Source organism: Diorhabda carinulata, chromosome 3, assembly GCF_026250575.1.
Source record: "Diorhabda carinulata isolate Delta chromosome 3, icDioCari1.1, whole genome shotgun sequence".
NCBI lineage: Eukaryota > Metazoa > Arthropoda > Insecta > Coleoptera > Chrysomelidae > Diorhabda > Diorhabda carinulata.
The window spans coordinates 13303831-13321254 of NC_079462.1; the positions used below are offsets into that span (position 1 = coordinate 13303831).

General features: G+C 31.6%; 1 protein-coding gene across 2 annotated transcripts; it reads left to right on the forward strand.

Annotated features, from left to right (window-relative positions):
* The first annotated feature begins 808 nt into the window (after positions 1-808).
* LOC130891126 (SAGA-associated factor 11 homolog) lies at positions 809-11271 on the forward strand. Of its 2 annotated transcripts, none has more exons than XM_057795696.1 (4): positions 809-1053; positions 1116-1399; positions 1591-1849; positions 10859-11271. In XM_057795696.1, exons 2-4 carry the CDS (start codon positions 1151-1153, stop codon positions 11104-11106), a joined length of 756 nt encoding a protein of 251 aa, XP_057651679.1. In that variant the 5' UTR covers positions 809-1053; positions 1116-1150; the 3' UTR covers positions 11107-11271. The 2 variants fall into 2 exon arrangements, with proteins under 2 accessions (XP_057651679.1, XP_057651680.1); XM_057795697.1 differs by having other exon boundaries at positions 815-1053; positions 10862-11271.
* Positions 11272-17424: the final 6153 nt, after the last annotated feature.

Sequence of the window (17424 nt, forward strand, 5' to 3'; positions counted from 1 at the left end):
GTAATTCTCATAATAATTTTCTTATGTTATATTTTTTAACTCTGCATACTTGAATTGCTACATTAATACCATAGCTATTATCTACACCAGCGCCATTCTGGAAGGTTTTTGAACTGTTATCTATCATACGAAGTTTGGAACTTTTCAAACTTCTCTACAATAGAAGATACTCTTCCTTCTCTACACCCTCTATAAATCTTGGTGACATTGACAATATTTTGAATTGATTTATTGCACTGTTTTGATTTTCTGTGTCCGTTTCTCATGTTGTGTTTATAATTTCTTTCAAACCTAACAAGCTATTCAAATTTTATTCACCCTAGTGAGGTTTACATTAAAAAATATAGTTATACGAGGGGAAGTACCAGATTTTAGTTCTTGATTGTGTTGTCTCTCGAGCCGCAGCTTAATTACTAAGAAATGTGTTAAACTTTTCCGAATGTACATAGCCCTTCGTCCTTCAAATTGGAAATAAAATACTGGTCATCATCAAAGAAATATAATTTCAATATAAGAAAATTCGACTGTCGTACGGAATAGTTTAAGGTGTTGGTTTTTTATGTTTTGTATTTTATTTTATCATTTTATTAATAAAGAGTAGTACACAGTAGTTTTATTGTATAATAAAATATTCTAAAATTGAATATCTACCTCTGTTTATGTGTATACAATATCCAGGAGAGAAAAACTTTTGTTGTTCCTGGGTAAAAAAGTAATTTCATGAAAAGCGACATTTTGTCACCTGTCAATAGAGATAAAATGCCAAATTTTTTTTCCTCAAAAAAAAACATTATGCTTATGCTGTTACTATATATGTTACTATAAGTTGAGATAATGTCGTATAATTTCTGACATAAGAAGACAGTCTGACAGATTTTGTTAAGTAGACCATCCTTTTCTTTGTTAAAGGGCCCTTGGACGGAGTATAGAGTATATTAGGAAAAAGAAGTCAAAAGTCAAAAAGCTGTCAGTGTCAAAATAAAAAAAAAGTATTCTAAAATAATTTGATCTTGAATAAAACAATATCAAATTTAATATTATTCTTTCAGCTCAGTAAGCATTTCATTGAATTTTATAATAGATTTAACCGTATTCATACATTTCTATTTTTTTAGGTTAACCAAGCATTTTATGTGGCGGTATATTTAAAATGTCTGAGCGTAAAAATAAGTTAGATCAAAAACAACTATTTAATCATTTAGCAAAAGATTTTCATGAATTAGTGAGCAATAAACAAGCGTTACGTTCTGCGGTGGATACTTTCTTCAATAATGTTATAGAGGATTTAACTGTAGGAATAATATTTGATCTCCACAGGAAGTACAAAACAAATGCCTATGCTTTAGATATAGAAGATACTAGTGAAGATACAGATCAAGGAGACTTCGATATTTTTTCGGTAAAAAGTCATTAATTAGTTCCAACTAGTAATTTCCTCAGCTTTAACATCAATGATTGTTTCTCCAGTTTCAATGAGATGTGAACTTAAAAATTGTTAATCAGATAAGCTAATTCTATGAAATTCAAGAATATTAAAACCTTTCAACTTGCACACTGAATTACTTAAAGTTGAGTTAAAAATGTTTGTAGCATAATTCAAAAAAAAATCAAGATTGTATATGTCCAAACTGTGATCGTGCTGTAGCTGCTATAACGTTTGCACGTCATCTAGAAACTTGTATGGGAATGGGGAGGCTGTCACGAAATGCTTCTAGAAGAGCTCTTTGCAATAATAAAGATAATTCCGCATATGGAGGACTGGTGAGTGATGATGATGATGATGTAGATTGGGGAACAGCTGAACAAAGAAAGAAAAAAAGGGATAAGAATGGAAGTAAAAATAAAAGGGGTAGGTTTCTTTTATTGATATTTTATTTCTGTTATTAATGTTTCTATATATTTATTATTTTTGTTTGTTTTAACTGAAGGCTAATTGAATTTAAACATTTGTCACTTCTTTTATTTACAAATAAATGAAAAAATATGTGGTACTCAATGTGAGGGTAGCAAAAACTCTACTTGGCAAAGGGAAAATATCAGAAATCTTCACTTAACACTTTTGTTGCAGGCGACAAAACCTAGTTTTATATCAAATGCAGGAATCTTTATCTATTTTCAATCTGACCATGATATTTTTTCAATCCCCTATATAGCTGTAAAGATTTCGTAGTGAAATTTTACATTTAATCATCATCATAGGAGGTATATTATCCCCTCTGTAGTTGGGGTCGCACTCACTTGGGCTAAGCCCGCAAGATATATTCCATTTTGATATCTTTTGAAATTTATTTGCAATTATTGATATTATTTAATTAAATAATGTTACTTCCAAAAAGACATTACTTTTGAGAGAGCTTTGGCCTTATTCAAGGGATATGTAAAGTGTTAAGAGTAGAAAACCACTTATCTGTTTGTTTCTCTAAAATGATATATGTCATTGGGTAATATAGGAGGCATATAACCTCATCTGTAGTTGTGACAGGGCAGGTAGGAGGTAAAATACCTCTTAGCAACAAATATGTTTAAATCTTACAATCTCTCCCTTATTAGTGTACATACATGTAACTGTTGAACCAATTATTAAAAATCAAGTTTTTATAATTTTATCTAACAATTTATAGAGTGATTCATATTGACGAGCGATTTTATAGCTGAGTTTTATACATGTGCTGTACAGTTTTGTAAAGCAGGAACCAGTAGTTTTTATTATTAGAGAAAAGTAATTTAGATTTAGTTTCAATTGTATATTTTTATGTGCAGTATTTATCATCGATACAAGTTTTGAAAATTGTTATAAACATTTCTATGTTTTCCTTAATCTTCTATATAAATAGAAGTATGAATTGCAGTAATTTGGTGACAAATATAAGATATGAGTGAGAATTATAGTAATAATGAACCAGATATCAATATCAATCAAATATAACAACTGAAGAAAAAATGTGGTTTCAAATGAGGAAGGGTAACGACAGACCACATATTCGCTTTATCCTTGGGAAGTGCTACGAATACAACATAAAAGTTCATCAATTCTTACCAATACCATCAATAGACTACCGGCAAGCTTACGACAACGTAATAAGAAGCTACCTTTATGAAACATTGAGTATATTTGGTGCGCCATACAAGCTAATAAGACTGGTGTTCATATCCCTCTGCAACATTAGCTGCAAGGTGAATGTTCAACCTGACATTGGAAATAATATTTGGGAGGCTGCAGATCAACCCGAGAGGAATCTTTCTCAACCGATTAAAACAAAAGGTGGCCTACGCAGACAATGTTGACCTGCTAAGCAGAAGCTATAGAGCTTCGGGAGGGCTTCCGAACATTCAATGAAGAGTCCTATTGAGCAAGACTCAGTGTGAACTGTAATGGAGTAATGGCGTATTTCAGTGCCTAGAAAATGCGAAATCCCGCCCAATCAGCAGGCGCACAAAAGAGAGGATCTACCGTACTGTATCCAGGCCAGTTGTCATATATGCTTCTGAAACTAGGCAATGAGTGCTAGAGACGAACTGAGACTCAAATCGTGAGAGAGCTTTGGCACGTCGAAAGGATGCCGGAGGGTCGAGGTCAAACTTGCATAAGGACCTGAAAGAACTAGGCGTCCGAAACTGGCGGAGAAAAGTACAACATCGCGAAGAATGGAGGACAGTTGTCAGGTAGGCCAAGGCTCTTTAAGAACCGTAGCGCCAATTGGTGTGTATAGAAACATTAGAACAAGGGATGAAACGACCGATATTAATATTCAGAAGACTGAAGACCAGAGGGAGAAAACAAATTCGACAGGATTTAAATGTAAAAGTCTAACATCGAGCATTTGTAGATGGTTTATTGACAAGTAGTCACTCAGGATTCATTGAAGGAGGGCCAAACACATTTGTCTCTTAAAAAACTGGAGGTTAGCATGGGGAATTGAATGCAGGACATTATGAAAAATGGTTTTTTGATATTCTCTCAAATCAGGATCTGTTATTGTTATGAATAACCCAACTCGTCCAGACATGTTCTATTCATTCAGATTCATGTCTGGGCTGCGGGCTGGCCAGTCAAACCGCCTAATTTCTACCTCATCCAGATACTCCCTGACAATTCTGGCTGTATGTGGTCTCGCATTATGTTGCATAAAAAATGCCACGGTCCCCCATAGTCACCATGAAAGGCATAACATGGTCTTCTAGCACCTCCGTAATGTACCTGTGAGAGGTTAGGGAGCCATTTTCTATGAAGACTAACTCTATACAAGTTTGAGCACTGATTCCCGTCCAAACCATAACTGACCCACCGCCAAATGGAAGACGCTCGTCAATGAAAACTTCAGCATATCTTTCCCCAGGTCTTTTCCACACTTGTTGACATCCATCTGACCCAGTGAGGCAAAAACGCGACACATCTGAGAACAATACCCAGCTCCAGTTATCATTCCAACGAACGGGATCTCTGGCAAATGTCAATCTTTCAGTCCGATGCTGGCGCTGCAACGAGAACCTGTAGCCATTCTCTACATGACAGTCCAGCAGCATGAAGTCTTCTTCTAACGGTCCATTTACTAACGTTGTCATTTCTAACTTCTTCTAACTGATTTCGCAGTTAAACAGCAGTAGCTGTCCTATTCCGCAAACATGTGGACACCAAAAAACGGTCATCTCGTTGAGTGGTAACTCTTTTTCGCCCAGACCCTGATCTTCTAGTGATCAGGCCAGTCTCCAGAAAGCGCTGGTACACCCTTTGCACACCACAAAGACTAGTACCAACAATTCTTGCAGTTTCACGTTTCCCCCGACCATCTTGTGAGAGCGCAACGATTCTTGCTACACAATCGGATCTAAAGGTATTATGGGCCTGTTAAATCACTTTGCAATCGTTAGGTTTTACACAAAGAATCAACATTAAACTGGAAAACAGGCAAGGCAAATGTGAATGTTCAATTAGCGCAAAGGCACATTTTTCATCAAAGTCGTACTCTAATACATCGAACGGCAGCTAATGACAGCTGTCAAGTCTCGGAAAAAATTTGCTTTAACGCCTACTAATCCTTATCAATATTGACGCTAAAATTATTCGCAATTTTTTGCTCGCCAGTGTATATGAAATATGTAGAGGATAAAATGGCGCAAAAACTAGGAGTCATTGCAATTCAATTGCCACTCTACCTCTGTGACTTAAACCTAATAGAACTTATATGGGATCAAATAAAAAATGAAGCAAATGTATCTAACATATAGTGAAAGAAGAGTGGAATGTGTGCAATCTTGATAATTGCATTGAAATAACCATCGAACCCATAGTTGTGGAACTGGGCGAAGATACTATTGATGAATCTGAAGATTACACAGACGACTCAGATAAGAAGGAAGTTAACTTTTATCTGCTATCATATTCTATTTTTAATAGAAAAAATTATTCAGTAATATTTAACATTTATTACTGTTACTATCACATCAAAAGACTATTACATTAATTGATCGAGAATTGGTATGGTATAATAAATTTTTTATGATACATTAAATTCATTCTATTCGAAAAACAACCTTCGAATTGACAATAGACATAAATATGGAGTTTCTGGATTTTGATTGCTATTCAATTGTTTGTGAAATTGAAATCCGCTCAAGGTTATGTATAGATTATTGGTAATTTAAATCAGTTATTTTATGAATACACTTTGGTTTTGTTTCTAAAAACAGGCTTTTTTGTAATTAGTCATTACGATTCTCTATTAATTAATGTGAGTAATTCTAATATTGTTATACTTTTTTACAATTTATATATTTTTACACTGTACTTTGACCATTATTTCAGTCTCCTACGATGAATACATCATAAGTATTCGAAAGCTCGGAATATACAATGTTTATTCAATTAAACACCAAAGTTTACTCTTTTTGTAGCAAAGCTTTCGAATAACTATTATCAAAGAATTGATTAAATGAAAATTGCGGTGAAATACATTTTTCATAAAATTTTAAAATCATTACGTCCAACCTCAACAACTTTCAAAATGACAAGTAGACAAATTTGAAAGCTTGCAGTACATATTAAAAAGAGTACACAATTTGGTGTTTGATTGCCACACTCCTACGATAATATTCATAAACTAGTTGTCAAATACTAATTTGAAGGGCATTATAAATATTAGAAAGTCAAAATTATTATCCATTACGTAATATGCTACTACAGGAGATATTGAAGAGCCCATTTGTGTTTCAAAAATTTGTAGGAAATTTTTATTATAAGAAAAATATGTATTATTGAAAATGAATGTTATTAATTCTATTAGAGTTTCTTTATTAAGTTGGCAAATTTTACTTATTTTTACTTTGGCGTTGTAAAGCTGTTAGAACATTACTAAAAAGTGAAATACATCTAAACCTAAGAGAACATAATTCTGTGGTAATACCTTGACATTAAAAGCTTCATTGATTCTAACGGAGTCTTCGAAATAATAATCATTACTTTAGATTTTGTCAAAATTTCAGATAACCAAAGAGTAAGAGGTTCAATTAACGTGTTTATTGATGCTAGAATTGGCCTAGCTGATAACGTAGGTTTATAACTTTGTGGTAAACAATAGAAATTGCAGAAATACCTTTATAGTTTGTTAATTTCTCTCTAGGGTCATTGTCAATTTGTTGGAACCTTGTCATTTATGATTGTAGTTTTCTTTCTAAATTATTTATTTTAATTATTCTAAATATTGCAGTTTTCCTCTTATAACTGTGGCATTACGTTTGTCAGATGGTATGACTTATCAAATAAGGTTTTTTTTCAAAAACTTATATTTTATATAATATTTCTCTAACTACAGAAGATTGTTTGGATTTATTAATATAGTTAGATAAATTGTTAGTTGTTTTACTTATAACTATATTTCGTTCATTTCGACATGTTCATTTTATATAAAAAACCAACAAAAACAAATTGACAAAGAAACAAGATGAATTAACAAACTATAACGGCATTTCTGCAAGTTCTATTATTTCCAAGAATTCTTAAACCTACATTGACAGCTAGAACAATTATAGCTTCAATAAGCACTCTCAACTTCTTACTATTTGGTTATCTGAAATTTTGACAAAATCTTATAACAATAACAATGATTATTGCATCAAAGACTGCTTTGAAATTGATGAAGCTTTTAATGATATGGTATTATTATTAGGTTTAGATCATTTGCTCCCAAACTTTTTTTTCATAGACCACTTACAAAATTTTCCTGGATCCGGTGAACTCCCTACATTACTATCAATTTCCAAATCTCGACAAAAAGTGGAGATTAGATCTATCTATGGGAACTTGCGTTCTGACTAATCGGTGAACTAACAGATTTCGAAATAAAAGGGTTAGAATTGATTGCTGATAGGGTTATTTATTTGATTATAAAATCAACTCAACAAATTTGGCAATTAAAATTGGCCAATTAAAAAAGTTACTCCATCCAATATTACTTTTTTTAAATCTCCAGTTACTCACAGCACAAACAATTCCTACAAATTTTATTTAGATAACTTACCATTCGGAGTGGTAAAAAGTAATATAGTATATTTTCTTGTGTTGTAGGTATTCATTTAAATATATAAATTATTACACTATTAATTATTATTGTTATAACAGTTGCAATATGATCAAAATAATAATTTTTTTGCTCATTGTGGTTTTTTTTCTGTGTTTTGAAATATTATTTTACTTATTTTTTTATTTAGTTACATATTTCTATTTTTTTTTTAGTTTTTACAAGCTTTTATCTACAAATTGTAACAATTTTTTGACAAAGCATTTCTCTCTCTTTATCTCTCTCTCTCTTTAAATTAATAACTTATTACGTAGTGTAACGTCTACAGTGGTAATTACAAAAAATATAATATAATTTTAATGAGAGGGATGTACTTGATGAATTGGCAGCAAATTATCAATCTTTGATCTTGAGTTTTGTAAGGAATAACCGCAAATCTTCCCGTTAAATGATATTCATAGAGTTTTTTGAAAGCGGCCCAACTTATTTCAATGTAATATAAAATTATTATTTCATCTATTATGTTTTAATAATTTCTGTGAATTGTACAGAAAATTTCAAACAATATAATGATATCAAAACTCCTCGATAATTAAATAAATTGGAATAAATTAGAATCAACCACATTCATTTTAACAATACATATTTCTCTTATAATAATAAGAATTTCAAATCAATTTTTGGAACACCAATGGGCTCTTCAATATCTCCTATACTAGCAGACTATGTAATATATTTTATTTTGGATTTCGTGATATCTGTATTGCCCCCCAAATTATATAAAGAAACTGATAATTTGCTATTTTACTTTAATAGCTTCGATCCTCACATAAAATTAAAAATTTCGAAAAAAACCCTTTAACCAAATCTAGTATACTGTATGAGATTGTTAAGGGCATTAGGTAATGGTAAGTAGATGGCTATCCAACTATTCTAGGGGTTATTTGGTTTTCTACTTTTGATATCATGGCTAATTCAATTTTAAATCTTTTCTATTCTTGTAATTTTTTACAGAATTTTACAAATTTCGTATTTCGTATATATTTCTTTAATTTCTTATTTCTTAGACTTTTTGATATGTTCATGTTTCTAAATCTTCTTGATTTTATGTCTCTTCTGTTTTAAAATTAGTTTTTTTAATAATTATTGAAAGATAGATAAAATTGACGTTTCGACTTTTTTTAAGTCTTTATCAAAATATTGTCGTTGCCACTGACAATTTGCTTATTTATATTGATTTATAGATCACCTTCATCATGAATATCAAAATAAGAATACAATCAAACTAGAATTTTGTTCTAATAAGAAAAATTAATTTTTCCTTGGTCCCTACATCTCAAATATATAGCAGTAATCCATTAAATTATTCGTAGTTTTATTAGAATTTACAAAAGAGAGCTATAAATTCTACTTAAATGATTTAGGTCTTTTTTATCATTTATAGCTTTTTTGTTCTTATGAATGTGAACCAATCCTAAAAATTATTTTTTTCGTATATTAGATTCCGTTTCAAGAATTGTTGAAGCTTTATAATTGAATTGTTCGTAAATGAAGTTCTATTTTTTTATCGTATTGATGACCTCTTAGTTTATTTTCTAAATACTGAGATTTCTGCCCTATTTAGATAGTGTCACAATTAGTACAAGGGACTTGATATATAATATTACTTCTTTTGGAGACAACGAGAGTGAAAAAACATGTGTATGGAAAAAACTTTTATTAAACAAGTGAAGCATTTAATTATAATTAAAACAATGAAAAATTGACCAATGAAAAGAGAAGTTAACAAAGAAGTTTTTTTCATTTGTTTAAAAATTATTTGTAATAACCAGGGCTCGGATTTTTGCATATTTGCATATTTTTTTCCGACCAACCCCCATCGTTAGCCCAGATTTGGTCACATTTTTTATATTTTACTCTTGTTACCCATTAAAACGAAATAAAAAATTAAAATCTTCTACCCCACCTTTTGTAAGGTGAACCTTTTTTTTGGTCTCTGGGAATATATATTCTGATTTAAATTTTTTTTTTGAAGCCAGATAAAAATTTGATGCTAAGTTTCTGTTCTGTTTCTTAATTGATTATTCCGGCAAAAATTATAGACAATTCAAGAAAAGTATAAACAGATACTACAATCAATTAAGAAACAAAACAGAAACTAAACATCAAATTAAACAAAATTTTCATTACCATATGTACAATTTCCCAACAATTATCGAATTTTTTCAATAAATATGATATTAGCATAAGTCATTATCCAAATATTTCACTAAACTGAAATCTAAAACACTGTAGTTATTGTGATGCTGTTTACATACGGCAGAAATCTAAGTATTTAGAAAATAGACTAAAAGGTCATCAATACGATAAAAAATTAAAACAGTTTTAACGAACCACGAAATATCAAAAAAGGATAAATTCAAATATAAATATTCAAAAATGTTTGAAACGGCATCAAATACACGGGAAAGAATGTTTTTAGAAATGGTTCACATTCATAAGAACGAAAAAGCTATAAATGATAAAAAAGAACTAAATCATTTAAGTAAAATTTACAGTTCTATTTTGTAAATTTTAATTTAACTACGACTGATTTGACTAACAGCTGTTACATATTTTTGTGATTTAAAATAAGGAAAAATTAATTTTTTGTTTAAATGTTTAAACAGGTTTTTTATTTTGATATTCATAATGTAGGTGATATATTGATTAATATAAATACGCAAATTGTCAGTGTCATGTCTTATTTTGATTATGATTGCAACAGGTCGTAACGTTAAACTTTTATGTCTTAAAATTATGTCTAAAAAATATTAAAAAAAAATAATTTTAAATCAGAAGATATTAATAAAAAGTACAGGTTGGGGTTTGATTGCCACAAGCTTACAATAATCAATGTTTTGAAATACATAACAATCAAGGAATTAACAACTCAAAGTAAAATTGATTATAGTTTCATAAATTAATTATTTGATAATACTTTGTATATCATAGTATTTTTCACTGACATTTATATAATATTTGCTTGTAGTTTTCGACATAGTTTTAAATATAACTTCAGGTTCACATTTTGTACAGTTTAACCATATTTTTTTAAATACAGCTATAATTTTTTTATAATGCTATAATCCAGTAAGGAATTATATCTATAAGACAAATCAAAATAAAATTAAACGTTTAATATATCAACAAATGAGCTATAACAATTTTCATAAAAAATACTCCAAATTGGTTGAAGGCAACAAATAATTTATGAATATTTTATGTACATGATATAGTCGATTATTGTGCATTTAAATTAATATCTGATGTTTATTCACAAACTAATTGCTTTTTAATTCAAGTAGGTACACCTAAAAAAAACTATGAACATATAGAAAGTGTAGATTCTTTGAATGTGGATATAGAAGGGGAAGATGAAGAATTGACGAATCTTAGGGACATCTTAAGACTTCAGGATTATTCAAATAGCACTTCACCTGCTGATTCGGCTTCTAGTTCTGGATCAACTAAGAAAAGAGATAAGTCAAAGAGCAAGAAGTCCAGCAAACGTGAAAGAAGGTCTCCAAGTCCCAATTCAGTATTAGATTGAATATTTTTGATGTTATTAATTATGATATTCAGATCTTTTGAATCTTTATTTTATTTCATTACATCAAAATGAGAGTTGGTAGTAATTAGTGTGTTATTTGTCATATCAGTGATAATAAACTTCAATTATGTATAAGGTTTCATTAAATAATAATATACACTGTCATGTTTTTCTTACTTATTTACAGTTTTTCTAATGGTGGGATGAAATTATACCACCGTATCTTACTTATTTAATTTATTTACCCTATGATGTCTTGGTGCGCAACTACTTGAACGATGTTTTCCTTATTGGTGGATAGGTCGAAGATTTATATATTTACTTCAAACATAATACGTAAAGTGTACCAAGGTAGATCACACAATATTATTAAACTCAAAGAAAGTATACGTCTAGAGGTTGCACAAATAACTCCAGAAGTTATATAAATTTATTAATTTTTCAAGCAAATACAAAAATCATTTACTCAGACTTATAGATATAGGTGAATAGGTATTTAGAAGACCTTTCAAATAATGTATTAACAACACCAACATTTCCATTTAAAAATTCATGCTCAAATAGATGACATGTTTCAGTATTCTTCCTTAAAGTCACCAGTTTACGAAATAACGAATTTATTTCATTTGCACCATACTTTATAATTAAATATTTACTACTTGATAATTTATTTAAATTCAAAGATTACTATTCACTATTTTGCTAAGTTCCCTATGACTTTTTATTATAAACCCGTGATTCCCAAAGTGGTCCAGGCTAGGCTAAGTTTATTTGGTTTCGATTGTGAAGAAATAAAATATTGGCTCGACTTCTCTTATCAATATAGGCAGATAATATTTTAAGAAGCTCAGCCACTGTCAATTGTAAAAACTTGCATATTCCACATTCAGTAAAATGCGTTGAGACTTGCTGTTGTCACGCTGGCAGCTGTCCCAGCAACGCTTGTTCAGACGTGCAAATTATTTCGACTTCTGGTGTATGTGCTTGCAATCCTGAACGACCTTTTCTGATTTTTCACCAATATAAATATGAATGTCAACGATAAACGTTACTCGTTTGTTACCGGAATTTCATAAAGAAAAGTAAGTACCTACCTCCCTATTCGTTATATGCTTATAGTTTTATTTTATATATTATTTGTTTTACAATTTACAATTTATTTTAAATAAAAAATGAAAAGAAATATCTTTCAACCAACCAGCTATATGAGGTAGGTATATTTATAATACAGAGTGAGTTTTGTGTATGGAACGCCTCAATTATCTTGTAAAAGGCTTGTATGATTTTTATAAATTTTTGTGTACAAGGGTCCTTGTGATAAGGCTGGTATTGTGGTGGTATTTACATTGTTGTCAGATCTTTCCTTTTTCTGGAAAGATAATGAACTTTGTTATAACAAATGGATCACCCTGTATTTTTTTCGCTTTTCGAAATCTTTAAAAAATACTTATTATTTTTCATATGATGTTCCCTATACATAAATGCCATAATTTCGAGTTATAGTTACATTTGTGTTTTCTCCGCAGAAGTTATAATATACATTTAGCTGGCTGACGTTTCAATAAATTATTAATGTTGAAGTTCTTTGAAAGTTACAATCGATCGTTTATCTGCAAACGAACGAATTGATATTTTGATGATATTAGAATATGGTGATAGACGTAGAAGTCAACAAGAAACGTGTAATATCTTTAATAACTTATATCCTAACCGAAAGTCCTTAACAAGATCTACTCAGTAAATTAGTAAACAAGTTCAACGAAACTAAACTGTAAAATCAGGGCGCAAAAAAACTGCATCAACTGAAAACAAATCTTTAGATGTTTGTGTCCTGTTAGAAGACACGATCCACACTTGAATACTAGAAAAATAACTAGGGAACTTGATATTTCGCAAAAATCCGTAATGAAAATTTTACGTGATAATAAATTCCATCCATACAAAGTGACGTTGGTTCAAGAGTTAGCAGATGTCAATTTTGATAGACGTGAAGAGTTTGCAGACCTAATTATGGGGAAATGTTACAATCAAAACAATTGAAATTTTGTGAGTTTTGTTTTGCGATGAGGCCACTTTTTGTATTAATGGAAACGTAAATTGGCATAATTGTAGATACTGGTCACGTAACAATCCTCGTTAGATACGTGACTCCCACACCTAATATTCCGAAAAAATGAATGTATAGGCTGGAATAATAGGCGACAAAATAATTGGTCCCTTTTTCATTGAGGGTAACTTAAATGGTCTGGCGTATTTAGATTTTCATTTACATTTGAAAAAACTTCATTATTAGAAATTTTCAGATAATATCAATATCCCAAACGTCAATATATGGTTACCACAAGATGGTACCTTACCTCACTATATGTGTGTGGTGAGGCAATACCTAAATAATGTGTTTTCTAGAAGATATATTAGAAGGCGCGATTTTATTGAATGGCCCCTGCGACGATTTTTACCTAAGTTCCAAGTAGGACTACAATTAAGTGTATCTATCTAAATAATGCGTATAATGCCGTCCAATTTATAATTATTCGATTGCATTTTAACGAATACTATCTCGTATACGATTTACATATTTTTAAAAGTATTTATAAAAATAATAAATTTGGTATCTACACCTATGGTAGATCAAACAAGTCTAAGGATTTACGGCACATAGTTAATGTATATGTGGACTTACTAACTGCCGTCACGCAAATTCTTGAAAAAAATTTATTATTTTTGTCGGATGAGATTTCCAGGTTTCATCTTTCTTGCTTTGTGTTATACTTCTTTTTGTATTTTCAGTACTACTTAATGGCTGAATTAGAATTAAAGAAAAATGTGACGTTTTCATCATTATGCATCTTCCCTTTTCCAAAAACAAGACATTGGATGAAGAATCTATAGGTAAAGAGAAATTTATATAATTTATTAAATATATTGTCCCTAGATGACAGTACTGGGTATTTTCGAAATTTCTTACGCATATTTCTTGCAGACTTTGAGGCTCTAACAAATTTGATACTTCCGAGAGTGCACAACCGTGAAAGAAAAATTAGCTGTCACTTCACGCTTTTTGGCAAGTTGAGATTCGTATACCAGTTTGTAATACGTTTTCAAAATATCGAAACAAAGTATGTAACGTCATCAATTAGAAATACGACGTACAGACATCAATGCACGACGCAGGACGCAATAATTTACGTTGTTTCATTATTCATTTTCTGGCACACATTTTTGTGCCGCATCGTTGTGACATACTACAAAAGAATTTATGTCAGATGTAGACCCACCTTAAAGAGAACGAGAAATAAGTAGTAATTGGCAGTCGCACTTCATGGGCCACGCTTCCACTTACGGCCGCTGGAAATATAGGACTATCAAATATATGGAATAAATGTTTTGTTTATGGGAAATCGATTCTTTGGTGTGTTCTATGCTCTTTATTTGTCTCTATTGAGACGCGATGTAGATATTGAAGAAGAAGGAGGTTGGGCTTTTTTGTCATCCATGATTGTGATGTGGCATATAGGAGAATTACAACTTTACATTTAATAAGATACTATAATTTATTTATAATTAATAAAAATATCCTTTAGGTAGCCGACGAGTGCACACGCATACTGTTCTATCTGGATAAATATTATTATCTTCGTGCTAATTTCATATAAACGTTTTTATTCTACTGAAATCTATTAAAAACCAAATAACAACATGTAAAATTCAATTTGCGACCGTTTATTTACTTTTGTGAAACTATTATCTGCAAATAATTCAAGAAATCCACCAGTGTCATAGGAGTGCAAAAGATAACTGTTATTTTCCTACTATTTATCCCACAGGGTCCTTCTCGGACACCTGTTCCTTTCTGAACCTGAATCTTGTAGCTTTGGTATCCAGGGCTATCGCAAAATTGACTACAGTGAATAAAATAACCCAATCATCTTTATCTCATCAAAACTCATCTCATGGTATAAAATCATATGATGATGCAACGTTATCAAAGCCTCCTCCCCTTACTTTTCCTAAACGCGAGCAAGCAATTATAATGCACTCTATCCCCGACACCGTTTTATTCGAATACATGAAATCTATAGGAGATATCGTTTCCCCAAAAAACATTACTATCCTTAACAGCAATTTTAGATGATCTTCTTAAAACTCACCAGAACATTTGCATCAACTCTACTACAATAATTCCTATTCGAAGACTAATTTCACCAGCTAAACGCATTTTAATATCGAATGGATCCCCACTATCCCACAGTCCGTTATCGAAAAAGCTCTCAAGGACAACGGACTGAAAACAGCTTCTCCTGTTTCATTTGTGAAATGTGGCGCGTGAGGAGATGAATACGCTCATATCATGAGTTTCCGTAGAATTACTTACGTCATCCCTGAAAATGATAACTTTAGCATAGAAACCTCGATTCTGATTACTCACAAAGGCCCTCCGTACCGTATATTTGTCTCTACTGACAAATTGGTGTGTTTTCTCTGTAAACAAAGTGGACATACTGCCGACTCTTGCACCAATCCTATACTGTCTAAACCTCAAAATGAAATAATATCCTCTCACTCTTCTTCACTATCACAATTACCACCTTCTACTTTACTCAGCGGTGCCTGTTCTTCCCCCCTGTTATCTTCTGAATCCCTTTCGAATAATTTATCAACAGTTGACCAAACTAATGCTGAACCACCATCTAACCCTATACTTTCTCCTTCATCCCATGGCCAAAAAAGAGCTATATCCTCTGACAGTAATGTTGATACCCCCAGTCAACTATCCCCCACAGAATCCCAACTACCAACAGACAACCAAATGCCCCCCTCCCCGTCATATAAAACATCACACAACACAACTTAGCTCTGTAAGGGAAAACCTAAAATCCCAGCCACCGAAAATCCTAAACTTACTCCCAAATCTCAAATATCTATTCAGAACCTCTATAAGAACAATCCGTCCAATATCACGCTCTCTGAAACCCAGTTCACGGCATTTTTAGAAAACTCATACGGTAGTTCTGATCTTCTCAACGATGCTTTAGAATTTACTCCTAATATCCAATGACTGTTAAATGATCTATCACTTCTTATGCTGAAACAAAAGAGCGATCTATGAAAAACCGTTTCACTAGACTCCAGAATAAACTTAAGAGACAACTTAATCCTGAGAATGTCTCTGATAACAAAAGCGTTTCTTCCGATAATCAAACCGATGATGAACTTAATTTTCCTCACTCAAAATGCCCTAAACTATTATCCATTCAAAATTATTAAATGGAATTGTGATAGATTTTTTCCTCGCTTAGATAGAATCTAACAATTAATATCAGATAAGCGTCCTGTGTTTACAAGAAACCAACTCTAAAATAGATAAACTCTCTAAATTAAAAAACTATGAAGGATATCATTATGTTCGCACCAACTGCGCGAGAGCACCTCTATTTTCATTTCTAGTGAACTATTTTCCTCCCCTCACCAAATCGCTACAGATCTTGATGCTATTGCAGTTTCCACCTGGTGCCCAAATAATCTTACTATTTGCAGCTTAAATATTCCTCCTAATTATCATTTAAAATAAATAGAACTTCTTAACCTAATTTATCAACTCCCCCAACCATACATTCTTGTAGGTGACTTTAACGCCCATAATACAATGTGGGGATCCAATATTACCATGGGTAAACGAAAAACTATCGAAAACGTGATCAATTGTACCGGCTCGTGCTTGCTAAATACTGGATGAAATACACACCTGAATTTCACATTCGACACCTTCTCATGTATTGATCTTAGCTTTAGTAACTCCAAACTTGCCCCTTCATTAAATTGGCATACTGCTAATGATCTTTATGATAGCAATCATTATCCTATTAACATATCCTCCAGTATCCCTAATCAAAATGATACTTTTTCCAGAAGGTATTGGCGCTTAAACTCTTCCGACTGGACTAGTTATACGTCTCAAACGGAGTCCAACCTATCGCAATTATCTCTCACAGTTGATATAAACAATAACATACTGAGAATTACAGATGCTATACTTTTGGCTGCCAATCTTCACATTGGTAAAAATAATATCTCTCACAAACAAAAAACTGTCCCTTGGTGGAACTCCAGCTGTAAAAGTGCTATAAAACAACAAAAAATAGCACTTAATTTGTATCGTAGTCATAAAACACAAGAGAACCTTATTAATCTTAAAAGAACAGAGCCAAGGCTAGATAAATTGTGCAAATCCTTTGATGTTCGTTGAAAAACCGACAACTGCCGTGTAACGTGCGTCGTGTGTGATAAAAATATTTGCGTAGGAAACGAGTGCATCAC

What these genes read in the sequence shown, in the direction of transcription:
- LOC130891126 (XM_057795696.1), top strand. Translation starts at nt 1,151, where the DNA reads ATGTCTGAGCGTAAAAATAAGTTAGATCAAAAACAACTATTTAATCAT. An exon ending in GAGACTTCGATATTTTTTCG is followed by an intron (nt 1,400 to 1,590) that starts GTAAAAAGTCAT and finishes AAATGTTTGTAG; the next exon opens with CATAATTCAAAAAAAAATCA. An exon ending in TGGAAGTAAAAATAAAAGGG is followed by an intron (nt 1,850 to 10,858) that starts GTAGGTTTCTTT and finishes TTTTAATTCAAG; the next exon opens with TAGGTACACCTAAAAAAAAC.